We start from the raw sequence: 26,355 nt of genomic DNA, 5'->3' as shown, positions 1-26,355 counted from the left end.
ATATATATACATACACGAGGGCTATTTTTTAAATAAGGTCCGTTTGTAAATGAAAGTGAGAATAATGCACAATCACAGCAGTACGCGTGCACTTCAGCTCCGAGCAAGCTTGGCGCGCATTTTGATACCATTTGCAGCCATATCGCTGTCTGTATGCTGAGCTATAGAAGTTTAAAATGTTTAAGAAAATTGAGTCTCCCACCGACTGTGAGATACAATCTGTTATTCGATTCTTGAGTGCAAGAAACTTGACAGCAGTGGAAATTCAGCGTCAGATTTGTGAAGTTTACGGTGATAATGCTATGAGTGACAGTAAAGTTCGAAAATGGGTAAGAATGTTCAAGGATGGGCGAGTTAATGTGCATGATGAACCACGCCCTGGCCGACCTTCTCTGATTTCTGAAGATTTGGTTCGTGATGTGGATAACAAAATTTGGGAGGACCAACGATTCACAATTTCAACGTTATCAATTGAATTTCCACAGATTTCAAGATCAGTTTTGTATACCATTGTTTCGGAGAAACTGAATTATCGAAAATTGTGTTTTCCATGGGTTCCAAGATTGCTTTCTGACTATCACAAAACAAAAAGATTGGACAGTGCTTTATCATTTTTCACTCGATACGATCATCCACACAGTACAGACCTTGCACCCAGTGATTTTCACTTGTTTCGATACTTAAAGGAGTACCTTTGTGGTAAACGGTTCAATGACGATGAAGAAGTGAAAACTGCAGTCATGCAGTCTTCACAGGCGGCAGATTTCTTTGAAGTCAGAATTCAAAAAATTGTTGAGTGGTATGACAAATGTTTAATCAAAACTGGAAATTATGTAGAAAAGTAGATAAAAGTATGTAGAATATGGAAAAAAATATATTTTAATGATATTTACAGTATTTTTCTTCTTATTAAAAAATAGACCTTATTTAAAAAACAGCCTTCGTATATATACATATACACAAATACTACAAATTTTTCATTAAGTTATCTCTAATATGTGTATTCTTTCTTTTATCTCATATTCAAAAATCATAAAAAGGAAACTGGAAAATGTTTCAATTTTGTTATTATTTTATGTTGGTATCAAGTTTACATTTCATTTAATGATAAAATATTGTAATGAAAGGAAAATTTAAACTAAAATTTTGGTATATTTATTAATAATCTAAATTTTGTCCATCAACTTTGATTTTTTTCATCATCATTATAGTTAATACAAACATTGTACAATGATAAAAATTTTGTAACTAATTAAACAATTTGCAGTAAAAAACCAATTATTTTTCTAAAATAAAATTATTTTGATAACAAAACCTATCTCATTCATGTTTTTATAGGAATTCTAAGTAAAATAAAATTTTAAATTAATTTATTACTAATGATGAATTAAAAATTGAAAATGCATTATTCTCATAGAATTATTTTCTCTCAAAAAATTAAACTCAGTTTTCCAGTACTGCCTCAAAATGTCTCTCTCAAAGAAAGGATTAAAATTTTAAAAATGTGACATTGAAGCAAACCAAAAAATTAACAGTATTAAAAAATAAACAAGTCTCTGAAATTTCTTATGAACAGTTAGATCTATATATTTGATCTGTGTAAAAATCCTAATGTATCAAATACTTAAACCATGATATATAAAAAAATATACATAAAGTATTTTTGAATAAAATGCTTCATTCATTCTTCCACTATGGTAATAAAATGATTTAATAGAAATAGAAATGACTATTCATTTAAATAATTAACTGATGAGCAGTGCTATTTTAGTGAGTAAATAATTTTTTTTTATTAGCATTGTGGAAGAGTAAGTGAGATTTAATTTGAAAACATTTAACTTATTTTATAAATATTTGGCATCATAGTCTAGTTTAAATGCCAAGATTTTTGCACAGATCAAGAAATTTCAAGGTTAAGGAGAATATACTCAGTCTAGTTTTTAATGAGTTTTTTCCAGTAAAATGATACAATATTAATCATATTAAGAAACAATATTTTTCATTATACTTACTTTTGATTTTAATTCATTTATAGTTCTATTTTCTAGAATTATTTCTTCAAAAGGATCAAGTTGAAATTTTGAAGGATTCCACCTCCTACAGAACACAGCAACTTGAGATTTTGATGTAACTTGTTCAGCACCTAAAAATATTTAATATACTAATAATTACTTTAAATTTTTAATAATTTGTAGTATGATAATAGAATAAATACTAACTGCAAAATAGTATGATATGTTTCATTAAGATTTTCCATTATTATTTTGAACAGTAAATTCTGCATAAAAATAAACTGCATCATCAAAGCAGTGTTGCATATAAATAGATAAAAGAATAATATATATAATTAAAAACTTTTCAATTATTATTTAGTAAAATTGTATATTTTAAGTATTCAAACTAAAATTTGGATGAGAATTTGCTGCTTTAAGTGTATCATGATTTATTTATTATTAAAAAAAACACACACACAATATACTTTAATGTATATAAATGAAAAATTTAATTACCAGTAAGTACTTCTAGGAAAATTTCCCAATTTGTTGTAATTGGTATATCATCTTCAAACTTTAAATGGTCTAAAAATATAGTCCCTGGATTCTTCCAACTCTTTTTCCTTAATCGACATCTTAAAAAAAAGACAAAAATCTTTTATGAAAAATTTTATTTTTTAATAGTTAAATTAACAAAATGCTTTTTTCCCTCATTTATAAATATAAAATTCTCATAAAATAAAAGCAAAAATAAATTCTTTTTAATCAAAATTTTGTTCTCAGATGTAAACTACCATTCCTATTAATTTCAAAGAATATTAAAAACATCATATTTTTTAATTCTACAATTTTTTTGTTTAATATCATCATCATTATAAGCTAAAAATTAGCTGTCAAGAGATATATAACAAATATTTTTACTACAAATCATATATTTCATTTACAACAATAAAATAAAAGAACATTAATATTTTAAGAGTTAAATATACTTCTTTTGACTTAATGTGTTCAATTTTCTAGTAATAAGATCTAGAAAATGTTTAGATTTTTATTAAAATTTTATTAAGTGCTACATTCTGGAAGAAAACATTAATATTTTGAGTCAATACCTTATTTTATAATTTAAACAAATTATTCAAGTTGATAAAAGAAATTTTTATATTGCTAAAGTTCATAAATTTTTGAAAAAGTGAAATAGTTTTAAAGTAAATGCAGCAAGAAGAGTGCAGCAGCTTCTCCTTTTGCAAAATATACATGTAGAAACTATGCAAACAAGGGCAAAAGATACATATGCTCCATGTTTGTTCCAGCAGTAAAATAACCAAAAGGGAATCAATTTAAGAATATATGAACATACTAATAATCTCAGACTGTACTGGTTAAAAATAATATTGCAGAAATTAATTTAAAAAAATCTTTATTTTGTTAGAGAATATATTCAAAATGACCACCTTCAGCAGCAATACGAAGAGATGGATGGCACATAGCATTCCTGCTGTTACTATCTCACAGGTCTCGCATATGTATCTCTCAGTTTGCTAATATCACATGGTACTATTAAATATGCATCTTAGACCAATGCTTTTAGGTGATCCCACCATAGAAAAAATTCCAGAGAGAGCAAGTCTGAGGAACATGGTGGAATGCCATCATAATGGTATCAAACCTGTTGTAGTTGTACCAATGGCACATCAAACCATCCATCCATCATCATGTTTAGGATGTTCAGATATAAATCACTATTTAGTGTGTTGTCAATGAATATGGGACCAAGAAGCTGCCCATACCAGACATTTAGAATGAAACACACTTGATGTTGCATATATCAGGTCATCATGAAACATGTTTTGTCCAGTAGTGCACATTGTGACAATTGTACATTCCATTCTGGGAAAACAGTGCCTCATTGGTCCATAAAATGTACTGAAAGAGTTGTGGTTCATCATGTAAATTTAACATCATGTTGCATCATTCAAATCACTGTGCAGCATCCTTTGCATGTTATGATTACAGGTAACAGCAGAATGAATGCATGTCATAGTGACATCATATCCAGTGTATTTGCATCTGCTGCTTCATATATGTTTAATGCAAATATGCAAGTAAGCTCAACTTATTTTGAACATGTTCTCTAACAAAATAAAGCTCCCTTTTTGAATTAATTTCTGCAATGTTCACTTTATCCTTTACACACAAATGATCTCTGACTATATTGTTAAATCATGTTAAATTGATTCCCTCTGGTTATTTTAGCATTTATACAAAAACACGTTGCGTGCATATACTTGTGTAATGCTGAAAAAAATTTTTTTCTCCCTTTACAGATGAACCATGGATTCTCAGTATATAAGAGATGAATCATATATTAAAAAAAAAACAAACAGAAAATAATAAAATACTCGAATTAAATTTTAAAAGTTTTGTAAAACCTTTTAAAAGCTGCTAAAATTAACTAATTCAATTTCAGAAATAAATTGCAGAAACTACAAACAGTCAGTTTACACTCCAACAGCAGAGTTCCATTATGTTTATTGTCTTCTGCTCTGCTAGACATTTAACCATAGATGCACAATTCTGGTCTAGCAATACAACTCCAAAATTAAACAATTTTCAAATTCAATGTTTGATACTAAACCCATACTGAGTTAGGTGTTTCACAGTTTGACTATAAACTGGAGCTATCAACACCAGTGATGGCTAATGACCTTGAAACTATGCTTCCACTAGGCTATAAACCAGCTTTAAAGAAAAATCTATGTTCAAGATAAGCATGTAAAAGAAGTGAAAAAAATAAAAACTTCTTGATTATTTAAAAAATTTATTGTGGAATACTGCAGCAATTTATATTTTTTACATTTTAAATAATTATTTTTGTATCCATAAAAATATTATTGTTATTGTCTATTTTCATAATATGTTGTAAATACAATTTAAATTATTTAAAAATTATTGCATACTAACAATCTATAATAATAATAATTCTCCCATGGTCACCACCTGGTCGTGGTGGGAGAGCCCAGTAATTTTACTGATCCATAGGGCAATGCAGGCTGGAGCACAAGCTCCTGGTAGGGACACTCATGCCAGTAAGGTCTATGGGGAGAAATGAAGCTAAGAGTGACCACACACCCACATTCTGTGGAGATATTTATCATGATAGTAACCAGATCTAAGTATGATACAGGCTCAGACGTCGCCTGGGTTAACAAGGTCCACGTTTGTGGGTTAGGCAGAGGCTCACATTCTGAAAATATTCCACAGTCTCCCTTGGTTATCGGTGGTGAAAACAGCGCCGGACAAGCATGGCTACTGCAATGCCCTCAACAGATGTGAGGAACCAACCTAGCCTTTGTGTTTCTGTGGCAATGCATCCATAGACCACAAAGGCTAGAAAGCCTACGGATGAAATGGACAATGGAAATGAACGAGTTTATCATCTGTACTTACTATACCATCACGAAACTAGAGACAAACACGACAGCATACAGACAACAACTACACCATAGATTCATACAACAATATTCTCATCTCACTGTCACCGAACAAAGGGTTGTTGATCAAAAAAGAACAATTACACACAGCCACCTTATCCCACAAACAACACTTAAACTTATCAAACATGTTGCTGATCAAATACATCAACAGACAAAAACATTTAACATTAATGAAGATCAAGTAACCTGCCAGGATAATCCAGTAACAAGCATTGATAATAGCACACATACAACAATTACCACTAACAATACTACAGATATACCTCGACTTACGTCGGTAATTGGTTCCAGGAGAGGCGACATAAGTTGAAAAACGACGTAAGTCAAATTTACTTGTGTAGTTACGACGTAAGTCATAGTTTCGACTTATTACGTTGTAACTAAACGCCAATAATGGAGGAAACGCCAATAATGAGCACTTAAAGACCACTAAATAAGACGACAACACAGAAACACAGATGTTTTCATGGTTCATTCCCTAGGATTTATGATGATTGTATTAACATTTACTGTAAATGTACATATTTTAATATGATTTTATGTGCTTTCAACGCTTTTCTAGTGATATTACGACTTCAATGTTTGTGGCGAATGGATTTAAAGTCGAATAAACTGACTTAAACTTGATTTTTATTTTTCCATATACTTTTTTGACAAATGACGTAAAATCGGGAACGACGTAACTCGAGAGGGACGTAAGTTGAGGTATACCTGTACAGACACTTCCTCATCCATCACTGATAACATAGACATAGATTTAGTTAATACGCTCTCACTTATATTTCAGGAAACACTCACTAAATATACAGGTACAGATCCCACACAAAGACCATGAAAACCAAAAATCAACATGTCAAAGGTAGTAGGAAAAACACTAAATTATGTAAACACTCACTACACACACTACATTCATTCAATTTCTACAGTCTCAGACATTCATACATTAGTTCATGCTGGGGGCAGTCAAAGTCGTGACACAGCATGGACTGAAAGTACAATCACAGACAGATACACAGAAAACACAATTCTATCACAAGCCTGTCTGGCAGAGAAGAATAGAAACACAAATAAATGACATTAGACAGTAATTAGGCAGGCTGACACAAAACACTAAAAACAACATAACAGCCAAATTAAAGAAACAATTCAAAAACATTTTCAAGAAAATCAAAACACGCACAAAACACGAACATCACAACACACACATTACAGAATACATCGACACACTAAAACAAAAACTCACAGCCAAAGCACATAGACTCAAACGATATAAAGCATGTTCACCACAAAAACAACAAAATAAATTATTCACAGACAATGAAAAACTCTTCTACAGACAAATCAGTACCAAAACAAACACTGATACACAGCGCAGTGGCACACCAACAGAAGAAGAATTAGTTTCAAAAATAAAAATTGTTAATTAAGCAAGTGGAAGTTATTCTGAACCTGATCAAAATGATACGACATTTTGACAGAGTTCAAAATGTCGTATCATTTGACATCTGCTTTGATCCAAAATGCTTTCGTGACAAAATGAAATAACTTTATTTTTTTTATAACTTGTAATTCTTGCAATGATAATGAACAAATAAAATCATTTAATTCCAGCAAAAAATTCAAATATTGGCTTTAAATAATTATAGTTTTATTGCAAACTTTAGCTTAATTTAATAAAATAAAATCTATATTGTACTAGTAAACTAAATATTGGACTCTATGAGAAGAAAAATAATTCCATAATTATAATTTTGACAATAAAAGACTGCAATAGGAAAAAAAACAATTATTGAAAAATGTTCTCAATACAGTTGAGTCTTGATAGTTTGAGTTACTACCACCCTTAAGCCAAAGTAACATACTCAATCAGAAAGCATAAAAATTACATATTTGGGTAATTCAAATCAAGTGTATTGATTTGAATTACCCAAATACACACTGAAAGATGACACACTGAGATGACACACTGAAATTGTAAGCTCACTGAAAGGTCTAACATCAGCTTTCAATTTCTTGTATTTGTGTGTGTAAAGATATGGTTGCCAAATACTTCCAGATACAATTGTCACATGCTCAGATCATCATCATATTTTAAAGCACAATATATTATTATCATCACTGTTTTCTATTACAATAAGACCCCGCTTAACACTGATTTGATATAACATGATCTACTCAAAGCCTTAAAAAGTGCTCAAAATTTATGGTAATTCAAATTAATGTGGCAGTTGATCAATTCGTGTATAACACAATTATTCCCAAACACAAACCAATCAGCAAAAGGTGGCAATTCGTCATAATGCTGTACTTTCCTTAAATTTATGTTTGTTTGGTGCAATTTTGGAAAAATATATCATCATGGATGCCACATGCAATATCGACTTCACCTGGCAAGAATTAACTGATAAATGTATGAACAGAGTGTGGAAGAAGTTATGGAAGTATCCAAGAATTCTCAACGAGAAGAGCCTATCATTGTATCGTTAGATTAACCAAATTGTAATACCTAATCAATTCAGCAGGACTAGAAGATGTAGACGAATAGGATATTGAGAAGTTACTGCAGGTTTCTGGTGAGAGTCATACCAACGACGACCTTCAAGAACTGGCAGAACAAGGAATTCGTATAGAACTGGAAAATAGTGATTCTTGATTCTGAAAACAAAAAACCCAAAGAATTTCTCTACAGATTTCCTTAGTAAAAGTTTGGTAATGATAATCGAAATCATTGATCAAATTGTAGCAAATGATCCAGATTTTGAAAGGAGGAAAAAGCAAGATGAGGTGTTTTGAATGCCATCTCCTGCTACCAACATTTGATTAAGGAAAGAAAAAAAGAGACAATGAAACTATATAAATTTATTGCAAAAACAAGAATTTCAGAAGAACCAGGACCTTTGTCACAAAAAATGAACTTTACATTTCTGTGTGCATATGTTTGTGTTATTTATCATATACTTTCAGTTTTTAATACTTTGAGGTTTTCTCATTTCCAATACACTTGAACTACTGTAATAACTTATGAAGAATCAAACTTGCTGTCATTACTTACCTATTTAATGGAATATCTAGAAAGCATTTTTCTCTAATTTCAGGCAATATTTCCTTCTTAGCTTGTAATACAGTCATACCACGTGAAAATACAAAATCTATTAAGAATTTGCAAGGCTAGAAAAGAAAGAAAAATAAACTTATTAGTAAATTTTTACTTTTATACATAAACACACACACACACACACTATGTAAACTGTATATTATTATTATCATCATCCCAATATAAGAAAAAAAATCATCAAAACAATAGTCTATGTGAAGAAATTCTCATGAATAGAATCAAATAAAAAAAATAATGTATTTATTGTATTGTATGAATTTATTATAATAAAATAAAAAGTTCTATATTTCCAATATTACAATGGAGACTGTTCATCTTTTTGAGTTCAAGACTAAGCATTTAATGAAAGAGAAAATGTTTATTATAATGGCTTCTAATAAATCAGAAATGAGTTTTATTACTGATGTTTCCAATGTATTTGATTGCCTTTGACTGTTCTAATGTAATGAAATATTGTCAATGTATGAGTATATTCATGGAGAATAGCACTAAACTTTTCATAGGAAAAAAAACCTTATATGTATAGAGTATTTAATTTAATAAAAAACAGTTTTAATTAAAATTATACTTTCAATGTAAGATGTAAAATATAATTCACTAACATTTCATTTTTTTTTCATTATTTTCTTTCCTACATTCTCTCATGTTTGAATATATTATTCACATATCTAAGAATATCATTAAATATGAATTTTGTTGCTCCAGTCATTGGTTTCAATAGACTTCTATTTATAAACATTTGATAAATAAAACAATTTTCCAGAAAATGCATAGAACAAATTATATGATAATCTTAGGCTTACAAGGAGAAGTGATGATGCAGGTATTATGGTTTTCAATGATATTGTTTTTATGAATAAAGCTTGGTTTGAACCTTTAGTGAGCAAAGGGACAAAAGCATGCTTCACAAACATTTTCAAGAAAATTGAAGTTAAAAAAATCCCAAGCAACTTATGCTTTGCAAAATCTTTCAATGAAGATTCTGTTGCTTGACTGCAATATTCCTGACTGCTAATTATGAGATTGTTGGTTTGAAAATCAATGTAATTTTTGCATAAAAAATATTGCAAAATTACATTGGATTATACATTTTGTCTATTTTTTATTTATTTATTAAAAGACACATTTTCTATTCCATTTTTGGAATTGTTTAAAATAAATTTAAATTTTGTTTTTAAACTTGGAACAACTAATTATTTTATAGTTTATAATGTAAGAATAAAATCATAATGTATTTTTATTGTCTGCTTGTTTTATTAGCTATGAAAAGAGAAAACAATAAGAAACCTGAAAAATGATATTGAAAGATGATTGTTTACTGTCACACACAACGATTTAATTTTATATTGAAAGCTACTTATAACTAATAATTTTTTATATTATTTAATTATTTAAAATGTCAAATTATTCATAATATTCTAACATTCCAAAATGCAAAAAAGTTTGCATTTACTTTCAATGAACAGCAATTTGAAAACAAATTTTTCAAAGAAAAAATGTACATTTTTAATAAAAAATAGACAGTATATATAAACTTGTGTAATTTATAAATATTTTATGTTAAAATTGCATTTATTTTGAAAAATGTTTACTCAGAGACCTAGCAACCTAGAGATTATCAGTCAGGCACAATGTTGCCAAGCCACAGAATTTTCACTAAAAGATTTTGCAAAGCATACTAATAAGTTGCTCAGGATTTTTTAACTTCAATTTTCTTGAAAGTGTTTGAGAAGCATTCATTCTTCCTTTGCTCAATAAAATTTACATCAAGGTTTATCTACAAGATCAATATCATTGTAAACTATGATAACCAAGTTGTGATCCTTTTGTTAGCCTTAATTTTTGCAATCAATTCCTTCAATAAAATGAGTTGGAATGAGGAAAATGATCGTTACTTATTACCTCTATATTGTTGCATCTAGCAGATACACTAGCTTAACTCATTCAGTTTTAACGTTTATTGTAATCTACTAATTAATTAATTCCCATGAATTTTTTCTCCTTGTTTTATAATATACAATGACTATAAACATCCAATTTATCCAAAGAACCCTCTGTCTTTTTTATCTTCATCTTTAACCTACTAAGCAGTATTGTTTCTTTCAAAGAATACCAAATTCTTTTTCCTCCTATGCCCTCTTAAAAGCGAGATTTCCAACTAAACAGAAAATGAAAATGTTTTTCTTCTTCCTTTTCTAAGAGAAGAGCAGAGGTGTTTTATATATCAGCTTCTTCTTAAGTTTCAAAATTCTGTAAGCCTAATTCCATGTTAATCTGCAAATTCTGCAAGATGCTATAACCGATCATCTGACTTCATCCAATTAGAGATTCTAATGTTTTCCTAATCAGTAAAACACTATTATCCACAGTAATATAAATTAATTTAAAGGTTTCTTTTCTGAAGATCAAAATCCTTAAAAAATTCATATTTCTTACTAATTCAATTATCTAAAACCTGTACTTGATATAAGAATTTCTACTCTTGTAACTCCAAAACTAATGTAGAATAAAAAATATTTCTATAAAGTCCCTATTAATATTCTTATTTTTCCATTCCATCAAAATCAAAATGTCATTGACATATCTTACATAAAATTTGATATAGTCAGATAACTTTCTAGAACATTAATGGATAAAAATTAAACAGTCAAACAAATTTGAAAGAGTTTATATAATAACTATCATTTTAACAAACTGAAATAATTTCTAGTTTTATGAAATATAACTTACTTCTTGTTCATTTATCAACAATTGATATATTTTTACATGGTATTCTCCTTTTCCTAAAACTCGCCCAAGCTTAACTGTCAGCTGAAAATGAAATTATTAATTTTAATTATTATTACATAATTTTTAAAATGAATATTAAACTACAAATAAAAAAAGTAAGAATATCACACAAAAGACAACATGAAAATTATATATACAAATAATAATGAATTTCAATTGATTACTTTAATCAATTAAAATTTCCTTTTGTCTTTAAAGATTAGGTAGTATCCTGCCTATTCCTTCCCCAAAGTCCTCCTGTTGACCTCCAACTAGTGGGGCTATTGTTATAAGCTATCTTCAACCCCTTGGATCATGCATCCTGTCCAAATGTTCCTTCCATCTATTCCAGTATTCTGTAATGTCCTCCACGATGTGCTTAACTTTTAATTCCTTTTAATCTTTTTTCCCAATGGGTTTACAATGCATCCTTGAATTTGAATTGATTGACCTGTTCTGTGGATATATTATCAATAACTGTTTCACTTCTGATTAAGTCTTTCCCTTTAAAGACTGTTTTGTTAAGAGATTTTCATATATTGTGAAATGGTCTAGTTTAAAGTATGTAGGTTTTTTGTAAATTGATCTATATATTATTAGTAGTAGTAGGTCAGAGTACAATAAAATGTATAAAATTTCTATTTCCAATTATGACTCTTGTTAGTATGTGTTTTTGTAGCCATTTCCAAAAAATTTCTCCACATATAAATTGAAAAGCAAAGAAGAAAGCCTGCTTCCATGTCGAATCACTAATATATTCTAATTAGTTCAGTGGTAATGCTGTCTTACATTAAAATAAAAAGTACTCTTCGGTTAACGGGATGTCAGTCAGTCAATGACATCTGATTCGCATTTACATCTTAATATTTGCTCTAATTTAGGTTAAATTGTATACAAAGTTAATTTGAATGTAAACTTACCTTTTTCTATAAGTTTATATAAAAGTTATGAATTTAAACAATGATTGGTAATACACATTTGATATCTAAAACAATTAGCATATTTTCATGTTTATATAATTGCAAAACTGAAATTTCTACTTCTAGTTGTTTATTTTACATATCACTTGTTTATGTTATTTAGTTGTAAATTAGAAATCATATTAATATTCAAAGTTAAAATTATATCTTTTTACTTTATGCAAACAAGGCTTAAAATTATTTTAAACTTTATTTGCATAGTGCCGCATCTCATTGTTGCGTCATTCATCATGTGTTTATATAAATTACACACTTGATATGAGTTAACAAGTAAATCGCTGAGAGACACTGAAAACAGATGTCATACTCAAAACATAAAAATAATTGTAGTTCATTTCTTTGTAAATTGTTTATTACTTCATTATAATTTATACATATTTGAAATTATAAAATAAAACATCAATTTCACCGAAAATGTAGTGAAAATGACTGGCGTCCTGTTAACCGAAGAGTACCAAATAAAATTATCATTATCTATCAGAAGTCTTTTATAGTACTTTTTAAATTTGAAATTCATCCAAAATATTTAATACAGTAGCCCTAGTTATATCGTGCCTCATTATATCGCAGATTCAGATATATCACTCTGATTTTTGGTCCCCAAATTTTATAAACACTTGACTCAATAAATTTTAAAATATTAATTGCCATTGAATTTCTTTTTGCAATGAAATACAGTATTTTATTACTACAGTTGTCCAGTTGTCCTTGGAACTACCACTGCAGGTGAAACAATAAATTCATCAAGATATAAATAAGCAAAACAAGTGGACAGATCAATTACGATTTATGTTTTCTTTTGATATTAAAAGTTGTTTATTTATTGATTTTAAGTACTGTACTGTACTGTCTCCTCATTTACAACTTTCTGTGAATTCGAAATTTCATACCTTTAGGTGAATTGACTTAATACCTTCAATTCATATAAAAGTGTGAAATTTCCAATTCACTGTGTAATGTGTGAGGAAAAGATTTCCATATTTCCAAATGGAAAGTTCTAAAATTTTTATACAGCGACTTTATTTCGTTTTTTAGAAAATTTTTATTCTTTTTAATTTTATAAGTTTTGATGTTCTATTATATGTTCAATATTTATTTTTTAAATTTTCAATTACTGTAATTATAATTTTTATTAAAAAATATAAATTATACAAATTTTTAATAAGCAATTTATTATGAAATACAGTACTGTACAATAAAATTGCAACTGATATTTTGTTTTTACCTTGACAGTATTTATCTTTAAATGGCATTATTAAAGAAACAATATTACTAAATGGATGTTCATGGTATTGATGTTTACATGAACATCCATTAATATGATATAACAACAAATAAAATTCAGTTTTGAAAAACTAAGCTTACTTTATATCATATCAGAAACACTTGCTGATGAAAGAACAGAGGAGAGAAATTCCATAGAATGTATAATCTGTTTAGTATAAGCCCAGAATTTTTATTACTCAGTTATATTGCTTTTTCTTTACCTCCCAACAAGTGTGATATAATTTTATTTTAATGTAAGACAGCATTATCACTGAACTAATTAGAATATATCAGCGTGATTCAACTTGGCAGCAGGCTTTCTTCTTTGCTTTTCCATTTTTATGTGAAGAAATGTTTTAGGAAATGGCTACAAAAACACACACTAGCAAGAGTCATAATTGGAAATAGAAATTTTTTACATTTTATTGTACTCTAACTGACTTCTTCTAAATCAGGGTCTGTTAATTAACCTACTCCTTGATATTCCCGACATATCTCAGGTTGCAACCTGTGGACCCAAGGTATCTCGTTTCAGCATTGGAATGTTTTTGAAACTAGATGTCGCTAGTCGTTATAATTTTTATAATTAAAACTAACTTGCAAAATATAATTTTTTTTCTTTTTACATTTATTAATATATCTATTTTGTTTGTGCAAAATAAAAAAATAATTTCAGATGATATGATTATTTTTTTCAAAATGTATAATTTTCGTTAAGCTTAACATGGACAAAAATTCAACATGATGCAACACACAACAAAGAAAAATTTTAACATGGGATAGGTTAAAGTGAGGGTTTATTGTATTTTGAAAATTCATCTTCAAATTATTAATATATATTAAATAAGAAAATTTTTCTGAACTTCTACATATAAAATGAACACAAACAGACAATATGCCCAAAAATCCTTAGTGTTTTCAAACACTAATAATTCTTAGCATAAATAAAAATTGAAATTGATGTATAGAAACATACAGTCACATTTGTATCTATTAGAACATACTAAATACAAATATCATTTAAGTAATTAAATTTTACCCTAGTGTCATCACCATATTGTGTTAAATTTTCTGCCATCCTCATACATTCAAATTCTTGATTGTTCGAATATAATCTGTAAATCTGTAATACATATAAATTCAATTAATCAATTCTGATTAAATTAGAAATATAACATTATAAAAAAAATAAGAAAATATAAAATATATTTTCTTATTTAAAATAAAGTAAAAACTGATACATTTCAATATTATTGCTGTTGTAAACTAACAAAATATTTCAAAATGCATTATTAAAAAAAAGATTAATATTAAAACATGTTTTTCATGAAGGTTTTTATTTTAATTTATAAAGATTGTGTTTTTAACATGATTGCTCATGCCAACTCAGTTTTGGCAATAGTTTAGTGGATCAAACTATCAGAATCTGTTTCAACAGTTACAACTTTTTTAAATTAACCTAACTTAACTAAGCAACTAAATGTTCTTAACTAAAAGATGCCAACTCCAAAAATCTTTCACTATGAAAATTTACCTTAAAATATTGTGCAGCTACTCCAATCCATCGTTCAAGTTCTTTCTTTAAATTTCCAAGTGTAATTCGTTTATCCACATATACTCTAAGCACTAAAACAATACATTTCATATTTATAAATATACATATTTTAAAATATTGTATAATTATTAAAATCTTAAATATTAAAATTAAATGAAAAATTTAGTTTCATTTTATTCCTTAATGACAGATATAAAGAATGAAAAAGGAGATAAATTTTGTGTGTCATTTCCATATATTAAATAAATATTTAGTTTTTTAAAGAACAGCCTTCCAAATGATGTCATTCTAACACCTACCCTTAATAATATATACATATAATAATATTAATAGAATAAAAAGAAAATATAAAAGTGGCAGGTGTGATTATAGTATCTCCTGTTTGTGTAAAAATAAGAGAATATATGTGAGAAAAACAGGAAGAATGTTTGAATGTAATTCAAAAGAGCAAAATATATGCTAAAATATGGGAATTCACCATTATATTTGCACGTGAAAAAAAATACGTGTCATATAGATAAACAGAATGTTAGAATATTATACAGAGAAACAAATAAATATAAAAGGAAAGGAAATTTATACACCACTTTGAAATTATGAAACATAAAAAATTTAAATAATAATATTCTGAGTCATCATGAAAATATTATATCTTCTATATTGAAGTTAAGACCATTTACAAAAATATATACATTTTTGAGTCTTTCTAATGGATAAAGAAAAGACTCAAAAATGTATATATTTTTGTAAATGGAATTAACTTCAACAACGGTATAATAGTTAACGCAGATTGGAGTGACATCATCCTATGACTTGGCTATTTGGACAGTATAATGAAAAGAATCTATTTGTAATCATTAATTGAGTTTGTGCTAATTTATAATAAAAATTTTATGAAATACATGCAGGCACATAGTAATTTTTGGACATTTAATTTTATGTGATTTATGATTTTGTTTATTGTAACATTGCAGAATGTATTGAACAGGACTATGGTCCAAAATGCACAAACATTAAGGATTTAAACGTTAATAAAATATATTGGTAATATCTTTGTCTGCATAGTATCTGTCATTTGGAAAAGGCATTGACTATTTACATCAGGAAAAGATAAATACAATATTTAGTTTTACTACATTTGTAAAGTATTAATGGATTAATCAATATTAAAACTCAAGTCATAGTTTGTATGATTTAATAATAAAAACTGATATTTGAGATTGTACCTATTCTGAAATTAATTGCCTAACAATTTCTAATTTGTTAACTGTTTCTAAAACGTTTTTTTAAATAATGAATAAACAATAGACAATACAAAGAAAAAATAAATAATAAATGCCATCCTTCATTAATTAATTAACAAATTAATTATCAGAATAAAAATGCCAACAATAATGATAACACTGTTATATTGATAGAAATTAGTTTATTCATTTTGTTTTACTGTCAAAAGCATTTTGTTTTACTAGTATCAATAATTTACTGGCATCAGATTAAACAAATTACTTAAACTAACAATAATGAGTTTATATGTTTATACAGTAGAGCATCGATTATCCAACTGAATTGGGGATTGGGGTTGGTCAGATAACTGTAAAAACAGATAACCAAAAAGTATGAAAAAATACATTCTTAGTATAGTATAATAGTATATTGCTATTAACCTACTTCACATTGAATTTTCATCGATGTTAAGCCTAACAAAATTTTTTAAAAATAATAATCATCGCTATTGTATCGTTAAAAATTATTTCTTTATTTTGCACAAAATAAATACAAAAATAAAGAAAAGTAGAAAGTTAAGCCTGGTTTAAATACTGGCCCCCTCTCATGGTTGAGCCAGTGTTGCCAGCTAAAACACAAAAATTTAACAAAAATAATATTAGAGTAGCCAAGACATAGCTAAATATTGTAGTGCTACATCACTAGTGGACATTTGAATTTGCCGACTAGAATGCGGTCGGTTAACTGATGTGATGGTTGATTGGGGGTCGAATAATCGATGCTCTACTGTATATATTTCTATATAAATAAGACAAAAAACTGATTGCAAAAAACATTTAAAAATCTTCTGTTAAATAAGTTAAATCAATATTATTGCTTAAATATAACTTAAAATAAATTACATGAATTATTTATTGAATGTGATCTATGAAAATTCTGTATATTTGGTTCTGTATATATAAAAAAAATTATTTTGCATTAAAAAATCTCTTGGTTAAATCTACAAAATGTCTGATATTCTGAAAAACAAATGTATCTGGACATTTTATTATATTCAAACTATTTCCAGACTATTATTGAGTTAATATTTAAATGTATTTAAAGACAGATGTTACCATTCAATTTATGAAATAGAATGTCTAGTGATTTATGAACAGTACTGTGTAACAATTATCATTCATCAAATTTCTTTTAACAGGTATGTGAAAATTTGGAGTAAAACTTATCCAAAACACTGAAACTAAATTAATTCATAGCTACATAAAAATAAAAAATAAAAAAATAAATATTAAAACAGTTATTCTATAAATGAAGCTTTGTTTTCAAAAATTTTAAATTTTTTTATAATTTCAAATGACAAAAGAAAAAAAAAAATCAATTATAGAATTCTCACTGTTAAAGTTAACTGAATTTTTATAACTGATTTCAAAAACAAATTTTTTTAGCTAAAGATGAAAATATTTTCGGAATTGCATTATCTGAAAACATTCTTCTTAATTGAAATTTGTGTAATTTCACAACATGTTTAAACTATTATTTTCATTATTATAAATAAAAGTTAAACTAACAAGTTATTTTCAACTTGCAGGTAAATGTATTGAATATTTTTAATTTGTATTATAAAAAATATTCTGTACATTTACAAATATTAATAAAGTTTATCAATACTAAAATTATAAATATTTGTACACAATACTTAACTTTTTTCACCAGTTTCAATATCAGTGTAAGGCCAAGCTCTAAAATATCTTTTCACTATCTCATTTTTTGCTTGTTGTTCACCAAGATAAAAACTATCTGACTGCCAGACTTCAGATGAATCTTTCTCTGCTTTGTTATAATCTCTTGTATTTTCTTCAGGAGAAGAAAGATTTCTGTCATCTTCACAAGGTTCATTGTCTGGAGAGCAACTACTACTACTATTACAGACACTTTCATATTCAATTCGTTTAGTTACAATAATATTTGCAGCATTAGTACCATTTAATAATTCACTAACTTTATGATGAGGTTCGGGATCATTTTCAATTTCATTACACATAAGATCTGGAGAATTATTTCTTGGAGATAATTCATCACCAACTAATGTCCTTTCACTGTCTGTAAGACTACTATCTTCTGATTGATCACTATGAACAGCTTGAGCACTAAGATAACTATTTGAAGAATCACAATATTCACCATCACCTAGTCCTTCATCATAGTCCTGTGATGCATCAGATGATACCAAAATGGGACTATTTTTTGGTAAATCTAATGATGAAATCTCCCCCATTCTATCACCTAAACCTAAATAAATATTTTTACATGAATAATATATCAGTTATTTATAGAAAAAAATGAAACTATATAAAATTAATTAAAGTTGTATGATTAAGAATTTGACTAAATAAATAAATACTGTATTAGCCCGAATATAACGCAACCCCGAATTTAACGCGACTCCAAAATTTTCATAAAGATATTTAGAAAAAAAATAATACTCATAAAAGAATTCAAAGAAAGTAAAATTCAATTAGATAAGCATTTATTTAGGTATTTATAGCTAATAACACAGGTTACATTCATGTCAATGATCGAGTTAAGCCTAACACACGACTATATCACATAAAAAATTAAAAATAAAATTCATGTGTAAAAATGTAAAGAAAATATCTGTTAAATCTTAAACACAACATTTTTCTGAGTAAAACAAAATAAAAACTTAGTCAATTGGTCGATTTACAACTCAGAAAAAAGCATTTGAAAATAGGGTTATAAAACAATTAGCATTTATTGACTTTCGCATTAGGGGGTAAAGCGGGTCTATTGACAAATTTTCTCGCAGTAGTACGAAATTTCTACTGACTTAACTTGAATGAGTCATATTTCTTCCCCATTTACAAACAAACCCGATGGCAATCGGTGAAACATGAGATAAATTACAGTGAGTTGAAATTTGATATGTTTATTTTTTGCGTTTTACGTATCAAATTACATTAAATTCGACACAAATAAAGCATTTTTGTCAATATAGAAATATTTTACATTGTTTAAAAGTAGAGAAAATAAAGAAAAGAAAGATGTAATAATAATTTTTCGAGCAAAGCCAAAAATTTCACAATTTTAAGATAAAAAATGGCGTCTGTGAGAGCCCCCATGACTAAAAGGAGGTCGAAAAATCACGTGACTAATGAACTTCGAACAAGCGGAGACATAGCCTTACTATAGTAGCGCTATGCAAACAAAAGCGCAGGCCTACTAACTAGATCACATGGTTGTTTTGAAGTGGTCGGTTGAGCTAGGTCTGACGTTCAGTCGCATTTTAATCTCTGTAGGAAAATGTCCTTGTTTAAATTACATTCCATTACTTAAACCCCGAATTTAGCACGAGTCGATTTTTTAACGGAAAATAAATGGTCGAAAAATATCGCGTTATATTCGGGCTAATACAGTAATTTAAATTTAAATCTACATATATATGCTTATATTTTTTCATATCTCAATGAATTGAGAAAAACATTTCACAAATCTACTTAAAAGACCAAATATGGTTAATTATATATAGATTAAATTTTATAAAGGTAGCATTTCTATTTTCTATTTACAGAACAACAGATATGAAGTTGTTTCATAGATGAAAAGAGAAAATAATTAATTAATCACAAATTTTTTTATAACATCCAAAACATAAATAAAAATTTTCTTTTATTAACTATTCTGTCTTGTAAGTGTAATATTTTTAAATGAAAAAAAAAAAATTGATTTTATGAATTTTTTTATAAATCACTCAAAATAAGGTAATGACAAATTTAAGATTAAATGAGAAAAATAAATTAAAACTTTAATATATTTTCAACATTTCTTGAAAAGATCAGTTCATAACAAACTATATTGATTATATATGGTCGTCATATATAATGTTTTCATGGCTGTTAAATTTTTTATAAAGATTCCATATTTAATCTGTCAATAATGAAGAAAATAAAAATTCTATAAGATTTAATTTTGCTGTAATATGCATAATTATTGTTTTGCTACATATTATAGATGTGCAATCCTTTTATATTCAAGATTATTAAAATTAGATATAAATCACTAAAAGCATGATTACATAATTGAACTTTTTCAAGTACTCTCTTACAATCCTCAGATTACACATAACTACTACCTATTATTTCATACTGCCATTAAAATTAGTCTTATTTTATTATAATATTTCAAAAAGTTAAACATGTTTATACTTTTAACATGAATAACTTATCTTTTTCAACTTCTAATATTCTAATTTAACATTTTTGAGAGTACTAAATAAAATTAAAATTTAAGACTTGAAAATACCATTATATTTCTATTAAAGACGTCAAACAAATTAATCTAATGCACACAATATTTACAGAAAAAAAAAATTTCTATTTGGAATATTTTGGAATACAATACTGAACAATTTGACATATTTCATTCATACTAATGTTCATAATGTTATTTCACATTTACCAGGACGAAAATTATTTGTAAACATTTATAAAACTGAACTGTGTTGCTTGTCATTATTTCTAGTTGATCAAATCATTCTGATTTAATTTTTATTTTGAAATTTCTTATTTAATTATCAAATTATACAATTTTTTAATTGTTTTTATCTGTCAGAAAATAAATTTTCATTTTCTTTTCAATTTAGAATTTCTTAGAAATAAGTTCATTTCTTTTTCTAATTGTTGTATTTTATTATATGTAAAACAACAACAACTGGCTGGTTGCTTTTGCAATGAATGGGATTTCATGTAATATTTTAAACAGAAAACTATGGAGAACAATAGTCTTCCATGTGAGTAACACATCACAAAAATGTACATAGCAGAATTAAAAAAATAAAATTAAGAACATTAAAAAAAAAAAAGAATATTTATGACGTTAATTTCAAGAAAAATCTTGACAAGAGCTTGAAGATATATTAAGAAGGAAATTTAGAAAAATTATATTTATTGTCAATACTATCATCTAATCCTAATTTTTTAACCTTATGCTGTGCATCTCAATAATTCAAAACAACATCGTAATTGTGTAGGCAGTTTCTGGTTTTTATAATGATTTTTTAATTTGCGATATCTCACTTAAAAATTGTTGTAGATCTGATCTGTTTTTTTGTCTTTTATCATGCACACATCACACTTTATGATTGGTCACTTTAAAATATTGTGTGGTTTAAAAAATTTATAAAATTTGAGACTTCAAAAAATCAAAAAAATTTTTTTAATAAACATCTGATTAATCTGTTATGTATGTTAGATAGATAGGTTTATATTCTCACAAGTAAAAAAATGCAGCTTTCTAAACCGACGTAGAGAGATAATATGGCCTATAGTTTATAACACTGATCAGCTTGAAGGGGCATGGTTGCTTTTCAAAATCTATATCAATACACTTTTTTTGTATTGATGATGTATATTTGATTCTATTTATATGTTATTTACACTATTGTACTAACAGTAGACTATAATAAATGATTATTTCTTTATTATATTAACAATTATACAGGTATTTCTTATGTATTATGGAAGTACCACAACAACCAGAAGTATTTTGTTTTTTAAAAGATTTATGGCTGGATGGTTTAAAAAATATGCTTATTTATTAAATAGGATAAATATACATAAAAATTTACTAAATTAAAGCTAAAAATAGATGAGAATAATGATTTATAATTATTTGTTTACATTTGTAGCTGACAATGTAGCTCTGCGTAGGTATAACTTTTTCCCGAGAAAGTTCCCACCCCACAAACCCAAGTCAATGCTTATTTGTTAAAGGATAGTCATTTAGCTACAATATACCAATTAGAGCTCAATACACATGTGAATGAAAAATTTATTGTCCAATGAACAAAAGGAGGGTCTCCCACAGACTTAACATGGGAAGGAATGGTTTTGTGGGTAAATTTAAAAATACGAGGTGGTAACAAATATCTTATTCGTTGAAACAGACTTAGTCTATGTAGATAAAAGCCAATCAGTACTTAAATCGCCATCTACTAGTTAATTACAAAAAAAAATTGATGATTACTCCAACTGAAGTAGTGAGCAACAGTTTAACTTAAACCAGTTCCTCCAATGTTAGTATAATGCACACAACAGGTTAGAAGAGTATAAGAATTATTTTACAGCAATGTATTATTTCCAAAGAAATAAAATAAGATCAGCAACAGATTATTATTAGAATAAGTAGTTCTTAACATACCTGAGTCATTTAAACCATCAGATTCCTCTTTACAATTCTGAACACCATCACTGCTGGAAGGAATTCCAAGTCTTTGCAATACTTCTATTTATATACAAGTGAAATCATATTAAAAACTTTAAATTTAGACAATTTATCTTTTCAAAAAATCTAATTTACTCACCTTTATCCACTCTAGGAAGTGCAACATGAATACAAATTGTATTTTCATAACGGTCTAAAATTTGATAAAATTTAGATGATGGAAAAGGTTTAGCAGCATCAACTGTATCTTTATATTCAACAAAAACCTGGTAAAAATAGCAATCTTGAAAATTTTGATTTGAATAAATTTTGATTCAAAGACAATTTTTACTAATATAATAATTGTTGGTTGACTAATAATAGTAATTAATAAAGGCATGACAATAAATTATTTTATGAATTCATAAATCCTTAACAGAGATCAATTACATACCTTTGAACTTCTACTAAATCCTTCAGATTTTAATGTTTTATTTGGAGTAGAAAGGAATCTCAAATCATTTCTATACATTTCTAATACGACTCTCATATTTGTGGCATCAACTCCAAGAACCTAAAAAAAAATTCTGATATTAAATTATTACAAAATAAACATTTATAACATTCATATAAAATGTTAAGATAAAACAAAATTGATGGCAAAAACTAAGATATGTTTTGAAAATATTTCTTACCAATCTAAAAAACTTTTTTAGTTCTACAATTATTATAATTACAATATTTATATAGTGAATTCAGTTTTTAAAATAGATTGTAATGTTAATCGGTATATAAAATAAACCCCAATTAGGTGCATAAATATAATAATTTAGAAGACAATAACATAATTGATATAGATAATGATAAAAAAAGAAATTATTTAAAAAGTTTTACTTCTGAAAAAATTCACCAATATTAAGAATTTCTATAAAATGTTAATAAAATATTTTGCATTTCATTAAAAGATATAAATGTTAAAATCAAAAAAGAGTTTAATATTTTATTGCAATAATAAAATATAAAAATGCAAATTGATTCTAATAAAAATTGAGAGATGAAATATATAAATAAAAATTTTAGTTACTTGTGCAATTCTTTGTTTAAATTCTTCTACAGATTCATTTAAATGTCCTCTTATTGTAATAAAAGGAGAAATTTCTTCATTTTCCACATCTATAACATGAACTTTTACTGTTGTCCCTATAAAAACAATATTAAGATACTTTCAGATTTACAAAATTAAATATAATCATTTAGTTATAAAAAAAGAATTAAATAACACACCTCCAATTTTATATTCTTCAAATCTTTCATGGGGTTTACGAATCTCCAAAAGTAAATCAAACTTATAACTTGATTTTACACCGCCCAAAATTTCTTCCATTGATTGTTCTTCACATCCTTCAAAAGAACATTCTAATGAATCATGAAATTCGTCATATTTTACAAGACGACAACATTCTACAGGAACTGTTCCTTCCAATCCCATTATCTAGAGAAAAAAAAGCAATTTAATTTATGTATAAAAACTTTTTTATTTTTCTATGCTAACATACTTGATAGAATAAAGTACAAATAAATTATAGCTATTTCATTCAAAATAAACACACTACTTATATACATATTATAGTTTTAGATAATAAAAATACACACCAATTTATTATTATTATATTTTGATTGCTTGAATTAATACTGTCTTATTGAATCAATTGATTTATTTATAATAAATTATAAATACATGTAAAAATCAGACTAATTTGTTTTTTATATTATATTTAACAAAATAACACGGTATATTGACTGAAAAAATAAATAAATACAATTGCTAAATCCAAACTTTTATATAAAATCAGATAAATAAAGAATATTTTTTGTAAGTAATAATGCTATGTACTGTACAAAAAAAAAATATTTAGTATTAACTAACTTTACAATATAAAAGTTATATAAAAAGAAATTTTACACAAAACTATTTCTATATGGTAAAATTAATATATTTACATAAAAAATTTAATATAATATACATCATCTTAATCAAGCACGATCTTAACATTAGACATTAGTTTAAATCTAAGAAGAAATATGATAAATAAAACTTCACTAATTAAAAAAAAGGAAAAGCATCCAAAAACTTTAGAATGTTCCAAGAAGTTTAAAAGTAAAAAAATAAATGAAAGATAACTATTATTTCAGTACTTGGAAATTTTTATTTTGGAATAACTGATTATTCATTCTTTTCAATATATTTTTTTAAATTTTATTTTACATTTAATTTTAAGTTTAAGATTTAAGTAATACAAATGTATGATGACGATTATCATTATTTTTATTGAATACATTAAAAATATATTTTTAAATAAATAAATGTTTTTATTATGATAAGTATTAGATATAGAACTGAAAAACTGTCAAAATGGAAATATAATTTTAATTAATTATATGACCCACTTCACTTTAGTTATAATTTTAAACAGAGACTACCACATCAATTCAGTGGTTAAAATAATAAAGATATGGTCATATCAAGGTTAGTAATAGAATCATCCATTCCTTTTATTTTCCAAATATTAAACAGTTCTAAAAATTAAGGCTAATAACAACAGATTAAAAACATTAGTTTAAACTATTATGAACATAGAAAAAAATTAATAAAACTAACCAAAATAATATTTTTTTTTACAAAAATGTATTAATAATTATTTATTTTATATAATTATACATTAACAGAACTCCTAGGTTTAAACTGGATTTTTGTACACAGCTTATGTTGTAGTTTGTACTTTGCAATTTATTCAAGTTTTGTCACTGTTAGTTGCTTAATTACATAATGAAAATTAAATATTCTAGTAAATATTTATATAAAATAATAATTATATAAATCAATTGATTAAATTAAATAAAATATTCTGACAATACAACACCCCTTACCTTATGAGCAGTAGCAGTAGCTTCTGCTAATGTGCAATCTTTATTAACTTTTAATCTCATTTCAACCATTCTATTTTGTAAGGGATGCTGACAAAACAATTTAATCTGAAAAAAATTATAAATTTATAACATTATTACAAATATCTTAATAATATAGTAATGATATGTATAATTTTTTACCTTTCATTTCCTTTAATACAACAAATAGACTAACTATATATTCATAATTTAATATATTTTTTTTACAACATCTTATAAATTTGTTTTGAAATAAGTGTGTGAATTAAAATTTAAATGTAAAAATTAATTTATGATAATCTGGAAGTTTGGCGAATCTAACTTTAGATTCATTTATCACATTGTATAAGTGAAATTTAGACTTTTGATGAAGTTTTAAGTAGAGTAACCAAAGAGCATTTCATCATATACTTCATTGGAAATAGACACACTAGTACTGTCTGACAATATAAAACTTTCAAAAGAACACATACAAGTGCTGTTGCTCTATCACTTCAAAAGGGACATAATACAAAGGCTCACAATCTCATCTGCAAAGCATTTGTTAAAGTGTTCAAGGACAACAAAGGTCCATGAACACTTAGGTCAACCAGCTATTATGAATGTCAAAGGGCTGATAATGCAGAAGACAATGATTTATGTTTATTTGGCACCATCATGATGTACTGTTTCCAACCAACATCACTGTCATAAAAGAACTCTACTGTAAACAACTAGATTGTTTGAATACTACGATCAAAGAACTTCGTCCAAAAATTGGCAAAATCCAATACCATCATGACAAAGTGCCAGC

The 26,355-nt window shown here is 26.6% G+C and overlaps 2 protein-coding genes across 2 annotated transcripts in view; one reads left to right on the top strand and one right to left on the bottom strand.

Annotated features, from left to right (window-relative positions):
* Window positions 1–26,355, top strand: part of RpL10Ab (ribosomal protein L10Ab) — a 513,017-nt gene that overhangs the window by 381,887 nt on the left and 104,775 nt on the right. The window lies entirely within an intron of this gene.
* LOC136984308 (ubiquitin carboxyl-terminal hydrolase 47-like) overlaps window positions 1–26,355 on the bottom strand; it is a 105,265-nt gene that overhangs the window by 6,443 nt on the left and 72,467 nt on the right. The window contains exons 19-31 of the mRNA XM_067281241.1: window positions 25,545–25,649; window positions 23,901–24,108; window positions 23,701–23,816; window positions 23,071–23,190; window positions 22,777–22,903; window positions 22,614–22,697; window positions 18,099–18,686; window positions 15,153–15,244; window positions 14,658–14,741; window positions 11,334–11,414; window positions 8,541–8,656; window positions 2,511–2,629; window positions 2,013–2,143 (exon numbers count right to left, since the gene is read on the bottom strand). Of these exons, the coding sequence (XP_067137342.1) occupies window positions 2,013–2,143; window positions 2,511–2,629; window positions 8,541–8,656; window positions 11,334–11,414; window positions 14,658–14,741; window positions 15,153–15,244; window positions 18,099–18,686; window positions 22,614–22,697; window positions 22,777–22,903; window positions 23,071–23,190; window positions 23,701–23,816; window positions 23,901–24,108; window positions 25,545–25,649 (1,971 nt within the window). The remainder of the gene's footprint in view (window positions 1–2,012; window positions 2,144–2,510; window positions 2,630–8,540; window positions 8,657–11,333; window positions 11,415–14,657; window positions 14,742–15,152; window positions 15,245–18,098; window positions 18,687–22,613; window positions 22,698–22,776; window positions 22,904–23,070; window positions 23,191–23,700; window positions 23,817–23,900; window positions 24,109–25,544; window positions 25,650–26,355) is intronic.

Source organism: Centruroides vittatus, unplaced genomic scaffold, assembly GCF_030686945.1.
Source record: "Centruroides vittatus isolate TY-2023 unplaced genomic scaffold, ASM3068694v2 contig_912, whole genome shotgun sequence".
NCBI lineage: Eukaryota > Metazoa > Arthropoda > Arachnida > Scorpiones > Buthidae > Centruroides > Centruroides vittatus.
This window is presented reverse-complemented; position numbering and strand designations above follow the sequence as displayed.